The 7,649-nt window shown below is 46.6% G+C and overlaps 1 protein-coding gene across 10 annotated transcripts in view; it reads left to right on the top strand.

Moving 5' to 3' along the window:
• Nucleotides 1–7,649, top strand: part of ASPRV1 (aspartic peptidase retroviral like 1) — a 115,138-nt gene that overhangs the window by 96,457 nt on the left and 11,032 nt on the right. For all 10 annotated transcript variants that reach the window (XM_039239588.1, XM_039239582.1, XM_039239589.1 and 7 more), the window contains one exon: nt 5,157–5,313. In XM_039239588.1, coding sequence (XP_039095519.1) covers nt 5,157–5,313 — 157 coding nt within the window. The remainder of the gene's footprint in view (nt 1–5,156; nt 5,314–7,649) is intronic.

The raw sequence follows: 7,649 nt of genomic DNA on the forward strand, positions 1-7,649 counted from the left end.
ACCCTGCAAAGGGCTGTCTTCCTTTCTCCAGTGGCTGGGGACAGGTACTAGTTGTGTTCATGCAAAGACTGTCTGAGAGTACCCCCGCCCATGCTGGGGAAGGGGCGATGATGTCTGGCTTTATATCCATTCACTGGACAGACACAAGCCACTGTCATCACCACCCAATGGCAGGGGCCCACATTTGGGGCTCATTACCTAGAGACAGGTCCAAGGTCCAAGGTCCAAGACAGCCTGGAGTAGTGCAGCTCAGAGTGACACAAGGAAGCCTCTCTCTTTGTGGTTCTATAATGTTAATCCCTCCACTGTCCCCACAGAGTTATTCCTACTTCTCTCCTTTTCACACCACGGGCTAAACATTGGCTATGGAAAAAGAGAAAATCCCAAGACCTCGTGACCCTCCAAAGATGCCTTCTGTGCAGCTTCCCTGAGGAACTTGTTGGGAAATGGTATCTTAATCCAGGTTGGGGTTATACTGACTCAAAAGTCATGTTGGACCGTTTCTCATTTGTACTTGTTAGTCGCTTCTTGGGTGGCACTGGGCCAGGCACTGTGAATATAGTAGAAATCCAAGACAGAAGATTTAAAGGCCATCCTTCATTTCACAGATGGAAACAGGACAACCCAGACATGCCAAGGAGCTTATTTAAGGTCACACAGCTACTTCAGGGCAGTTGTGGCTTTGGAACCTGAGATTCCTGCCTTTTAGCCCTGTGCTCTTTCGAGAGCGTCTTACACAACTTATAGTGTAGTTGATGGCAGGAGCAGGAACAATTATGGAACTCTAAGAGGGGAACAGAGAGCCCCTTTCTGGTGATTTCCCACCCACAGGGGGCTTGCTGCCAGTGTCTTTATGTTTTTTACATATATATGTTTGTCTGGGAGTGTAATTTTCTTTTGAGAGGCTGGAAAATCCCATAGTTTAAAAAAATGACTTGGTGAAATTGAATTCCCAAATTTTTGCCCAGTTTGTACTTTTTCAGTGTGTGTGTGTGTGTGTGTGTGTGTGTGTGTGTGTGTGTGTGTGTGTGTTTTATGGAGGGTATTCTAGCACTTCCTGTCCTCAGTTTCACATAGGTTGATCTGGGTTAGAGCTTTCCATGTGTGCTTTGCACAGGGCACAGTGACAAAGAGGAAAGTGGGAATGAGGTGTGGGCAAGAGGTAACTTGTGCCCTTGTGGGAAGATGTCATGCCATCTTACTGACTGTGACACTCTGAACCTGGAGGGAGAAGGGGCTCTTCATGACTGTACCTTTCTTAACCCAGACGTGTACAGGTTTTGATGGCTTCCTGACTCAGTGTCAATATCAGTCATTCTTTCACTCAAATAATTCTGGAGAACATTCAATACATAATGATCTAAAAATCACCTTTGGGCATAGGCCCTGTATCAGGTTCCAGGAAGGATGTGTTCTATATCCAGGGACAGGCCTTGGTTGGTCTCTGCTCTTTGGGAGCGAATCAGTCTCCCTCAGGCCCCATGGCCTGCATGAGGGCTCCCAACTCAATCTCACTGGCTCTAGAGTTGAGTCCTGGCTGGTTCTGCCTTCTGGGGTTGGGGTGAGGGTGAAGACTGCTCAGCCACACTGCTGCCTCACCAAGATCAGCTTGGAGGGAAGTGAGGTGCTGTGGGGCTGGGCCTGGCTTTTAAGGACAGCCCCTACTGTAGCTCCTCTGAGAAGCCAGTGGGCCAAAAAGCAGGGGTGGGAGGATCATGGGTTTCCATCCCTCCCTGATTTACACCCTACTTTTTGTCATGAAAGATGAAAACCAGGCCCACTATCCAGAAACGAACACAGATTTGTATCTCCTGAGAGATCAGAATAGAGTTTCAAAACAGAGAGCTGGGGAACTTGGTGCTGGCAGGGATGTAGGCCTGAGGTGGCCCGTCCTGGGTCAGACCCTCCCTTGGCCGCACAGTAGGGAGAGACAGGGCTGGGTGGGGCAGAACCACGGTTGGGTCACATTTCTAACTCCTGTTTTTTTGGAGCTATGAGTCGGACAGATTTTATCTTGCCTATTTTGACCCTCCATGAGGCAACAGCTGGGGGCCAGAGGAGAGACAGAGAGCAGCAAGCATGCTGGTTCTTCTTTTGGTCCATTTAGCAACTTCCTCTACTATTTGAGCAAAAACAGGTATAACCCTTTGTGTCCTGAGGTGTGCAGTCTCCAACATATATGCCTGTGGCCCCGAGGACATCTGGAAATTCCAATTGAAAACAAGTTCACTGACCACAGGGAAAAGGTTAGGGGTACATTATATATGCAGCTTTGGCCGAGCTCTTATATTCATCTGACTGTTCATTCAGCAAATATGTTTTGGGCAGTTACTTTGTGTGATGCGCAGTGAAGGACAAGGCCCAAATTTTACTTATGAAGACATGGGACCACAAGGAGAAAACCAGGACCTGGCTTCTGTCTCTAAGTGAGTGAAACTGGTGGTAAAGTCTCTTGGCAAATTCAGATGTATCGGCTGCAAACAGATCCTTTTCCTCAAGTAATTCTGGGTGCTTTCCAAACTTATCAATTTCCTATAGAATGGGGGAGGAGGCTGGGAAGCTCTTCATGTAGAGGAACAGCATGGTCAAAGGCCCTCTATTAAAGGAATCAAGGCCCCTTTAAAAACCTGAAGGAAGGGGCGACTGGGTGATTCAGTGAGTTAAGCATCAGACTCTTGATCTCCACTCAGGTCATGATCTCACAGTTCCTGAGGTTGAGCCCCACATCGGGCTGCAGTCTGACAACATGGAGCCTGCTTGGAATTCTCTCTCTCTCTCTGCCCCTCCTCTGCTGGTGCATGTGCACTTTCTCTCTCAAAATAAATAAACATTAAAAAAAAAACTGAGGGAAGGTAATATGGTAAGGAAGGAAAGCTGAGTTTGCAGGTTGGGCTCTTGATGGGTAAGTGGGATTTCTTTGTGTGCTTCACTCATGATCCCACTTTACCATCCTCCCTCTTCACCTAGACACCCCTTTCCTTCCTCACATCTCAGTTCAGGCATCTTGGCTTCCAAGGAAAACTGCTACCACAGCTACTCGGAGAAGCCAGTGGGCCAGTTCCATCACCCAGCATCTTGATTCTTACCCTGTATCTCTCCATTATATTTCTCAAGTCGATCCTTCTGAAAGGCCTATAATTCTAGACTGGGAAGACTTTCCATTGCTCCCCATTTCCTTTGTCCCTGTCAGAATCACTATTTATCAAGCTTTCTCCATGCATATGCCAATTAAAATTCCTCTAGATCTGGTCTCGCCTTCTTTCATGGTCTTCTCTTGACCATTTAAGGCTAGCCAAACTGAATCACATGTGGTGGTCTGCATTCTCATGCCTCAGGGCCTTTGCACCATCTTCCTGGAGCATCTCCCATGTTCCTCTCCTAGCTAACTCGTACCCACAAAGCTCAGATCAAGGCTCCCAGGAGCCCTTGTAAAGGTGTCCCTCTTCTGCTCTTCCCCAGCACCCTCCATAGAGCTCTTTCAGGGGGCTGGTTGTCTTAGTTGTGTTTCTCTTTTTAGAGTTTTCCAAGAGCCTGGCTCATTTCTGCATTCTTGGTACCTAACATAGAATCTGGTGCATAGTTAGCAATAAATAAAAATTAGTAATGAAGGAATGCATTAGTGAACAAATGAATGAATTCTACTTGGAGTAGGAGGTGCTCACTAGGGAGATAATATTTGGGGTGAGTCCAAAAGAATAACTAAGAATTTGTGAAGCCAGAATTTTAATTTCAGGGATAGAGAATGGTATGTGCCAGGTATGGAGGTTTGGGAGAGTTGGATGCATTAAGGGAACTGCAGCTAGTTCTGCAGCTAGAGCAGAAGCTGAGTATGCAGGGTAGGCCAGAGTTGGATCTGGAGCGACAGGACAAGGGGCGATGACTGTTGGGGCTCTGGGAAGCCTGACTTTGCCTAGTACGGAACAGAGCAGGACATAGTGAGTGCTTTTGATGCCCTGAGGAAGATGGTCAGGAGCAAGCAGTGCCAGGCCATGGGAGACTGGGAAGAAGGTGATGGGGGTATGAGCAGAGCAGGCCAGGGGACAAAGATCAGGGGCAGACTCCAGTGGAGCTTAGATGATCATGACCTGCAGTCAGGATGTGCGAGGGTTGTGGGATGGTGACATCGTGGTTTCTGGCTTGAGTTCCTGTGTGGGTGGTAAAGCCCCTCACCAAACTGGCAGCCTGGAGAGGAGCAGATGTGAGAGCAGGAGACTGAGTTCAGTTTTGCTTATAAGACATGGAAAATGTACATGGGAAGGGGCCATGTGTGAGTTCAAGGCAGAGCTGGAGGGATGGGGTCAGATCCAGGTGTGCTGAGATGATCCTAAGAGCTGATGGTTAAATATTCAGGAATTTTCTGGGACAATAGTTAAATTTGGCTATTATTAAAAATTAAATTATATAAAATGACAATTAAGTAAATTATATTAAAAACAGAAACTCATCGCTTCTAAGGATTTCAGAATATTTTGTTTATGCTTTTAAGAGAATTTACATCTGTTATGTGTATGGATATACTAACTATACAATGTTTTGTTACTGTGTTTTTCTTCTTAACTCTGCATTCAGAGGCATTACATTGGTGGTTTGAAATCAGCCATGGTAGGAATATTTGTGCCATGGAAATGGACAAACACCAAACATCAGGGCTTGATTTATTGTTTTGTTTACTGTCTAGATGTAAGAAAATTATGGAGAAAATGTTAATAATTCACATTGAACTTATACATATATATATATTGTGCCTGTAGCCATTAGATTGTGAATGGCCCAGAGAAATTGAGCAGATGTTCTTCCAGTGTTCAAAAAATATTACCTGATTCAGTAAAAAAGTTGCTTATACCATTGACAAAGGAGTGAAGTTGCAACACGTATCTTCATTGTTTCACTTTCGTTAAAACTAGTTAAGTTGGCATAAGCAAAAATATCAACTAATATTCGTGTTAGAACTACATTCATTTGTCAATTACAATTATAGGTTAGTTATGGACTTAGCAGGTTGGTAAAAATCAAAGTGTTCTGTAAGATTCAATTTGCTATATGCAATTTACAGTAGAGACTACTGTATATTTTATTTCTACTTTTAACTTGCTAAACATACTTTATGTCAGTAAAATTTATAATAAACTCATATATGCCTACATTTTTTTCTCCAGAGGGCCTGTTGTTATGCATTTACCAGCACACCACTGGCAAATTGCCTTAGGCTGAGGAGTGACCAGAGACCAGATTGGACTGTTTGGAAAGATTCCCAGAAGAGGGAGGGAATCATCGATGGAAAGACGCTTCCATCAACGGAGAGAGGAGGGATGGGTGAGTGAGGCTCAGGTGGAGGGATTAGGCTGGAGGGGCAGAGAGTTCTGAGAAAGGATGCAGGGCTGAAGAGAACCTGGGGTGGGAGGCAGCTGGGCCTCACTATTTCCTCTGCCAAATAGGATGCAAACTGTTTACTGAAAGCGAGAGGCAGACAAGTGAGGAGCTGAGGTGGGGTGAAGGTTCGGCCCAAGTGGTCAGCGAGGGACACAGAGAAGGGACCTGGGAGGATGAGGCTGCCTCGGGAAGCCAGGGGATGATCACAGTGGCAGAACTGTAACCATGAGGGCGACAAATTGGAGAGTGACCTAGATTTTGGCCATGGGCCAAGCCCTGCTGTGAGACTTGCTGTATTATCTCCCAGAACAATCCTGGAGGAGACCAATGCTGGGAGAGGTTAAGTCCTTTATCCGAGGCCCAGAGCCGGTTAGTGGCTGAGTCAGGATGCAAACTCAGGCAGCTAGGCACTGTTGACAAGGCAGGAGCTTGCACAGTGGCATCTCACCATGGCAAAGCCCCTCAGCCTATGCAAATAGGAATCTCTTTAGGACCGAGATGGGCAGGGTAGGTGTGGCCTGTCATTTGTTAAGGGCTTAAGGGCATCAAAAGTACTGGCAAAGCCTCCTCAGCCTGTGGTCCATCTGGTGTCTGCCAGCTAACACGTTCTTGCCACCACTCCACACTGTCTACTGAAAGCTAATAATAATGAAGTAGGGCTTGCATTTTGTAAATATCTTCATTACTTTATTTTCTAATAGCTCATTGTATTTTTAAAACAAACTACATGACAGACTGGGAACTTAGAAAATTAGTCCTTCCCCTTAGAACACTTGAGAAGCAGCATTCTAACCCAGCCTTCTAATCACATTGCTTCCCGGCTAGAAACCCTTAGTGATCCCCGCTGGCTATAGTGATAGGTTTCAGATGGTAGGTGGGGGCCAGTTTGTGGAACTTAATTATGTGTGTCATTACCAGCGTTAAAAAAAAAAAAAAGAAAAAGAAGTCAAGGGAAATAGGCGATATCAGATCACATGTAGTAAATATATTTTTGTTTCACTTACTTATGTTTTTCCTATATTATAATGCATGTTTGTACTAGCGTGTGGTGGGAAATGTCTGTGATCACAGTAAACAAAAACGTTTGAGCGCCACTGGTCTGCAGATGAGGACGGCACTGCTGGGCCTGCCGTTCTCAGTGTAGGGGAGAGAGGGCCTGCCGAGGACACGCAGGAAGTGCTTCCTGGGAAAAGGGCGGAGGTGAGCTGGGTTTGGAGGACGTCCAGGTTATGGAGGAGCAGAGGGAACAACATGTGCAAAGTCAGAAAGACCAAGACTTCCGTGCCTAGATTGTGTGTCCAAGAGGGACTAGGTCATGCCCCTGGGAGCTTGCAGATAGCATAAGAGTTGCAGTACCTGTGAAGGGAGCTTAGGGGACAGAGCCCGTGAGGCCACCAGGGAAATCAGGGAGGCGGCAGTGCCTTAGATGAGGAGAGTTGGGGTTTGCCAGGACAGCAGGCCTGTGGTCAAGTGAGTATCTTATGAAGAGGCACAAGAAAGCCCATCATGTTTGGGGAACCATGAGCCACTTAGTATAGATGGAGCATGAATGAGGGAGGAGGCCTTCATGTGCTGTGTTGCAAGTTGAGATTTTATTTTGGGATGAGGAGCCATGGAGGAATTTTGAGCAGAAGGATGACATGAGTGGACTTCCATCTCAGGACTCTGGCAGCCCTGAAAGTGGATTAATGGGGAGGAGACATGCAGGATCATCACTGCAATAGTTGGGCCTGAAGGAAGGCAGTGGGGGTGCAGGGGCAGGGAGACTCCGGAGCAGCCCGCAGAATTTGGCCATCCGTCCATGATTGGATTGGGCACTGAGAGGAGGGAGGAGGCAAGGGTGACCCCTGCTGTGGCTGACAAGGGTGACCCCTGCTGTGGCTGACTTGGGGAAACTGGCTGGATGATGGTACCTTCTGCCCAGAAAAAGAACACAGGGGGCCAAGAGGGCCTGAGGGAGAAGATAACATGTTCACTGTTGAGAGGGGCACCTGTAGGGGAGCACCGGGCTGCCTCAGTCAGTAGAGTGTGCAACTCTTGATCTCAGGGTCATGAGTTCAAGCCCCATGTTGGGTGTGGAGATTACTAAAAACAAAAAATGATAATAATAATAATGAAAATGAGAATCTATAAGGAACTCACCAAACTACACGCCCGAAAAACAAACAACCCAGTGAAGAAATGGGCAGAAGACATGAACAGACACTTCTCCAAAGAGGACATCCAGATGGCCAACAGACACATGAAACGATGCTCAGCATCCCTCCTCATCAGGGAAA

The sequence above is a fragment of the Hyaena hyaena genome, unplaced genomic scaffold (assembly GCF_003009895.1).
Source record: "Hyaena hyaena isolate Hyena2069 unplaced genomic scaffold, ASM300989v1 scaffold_158, whole genome shotgun sequence".
NCBI lineage: Eukaryota > Metazoa > Chordata > Mammalia > Carnivora > Hyaenidae > Hyaena > Hyaena hyaena.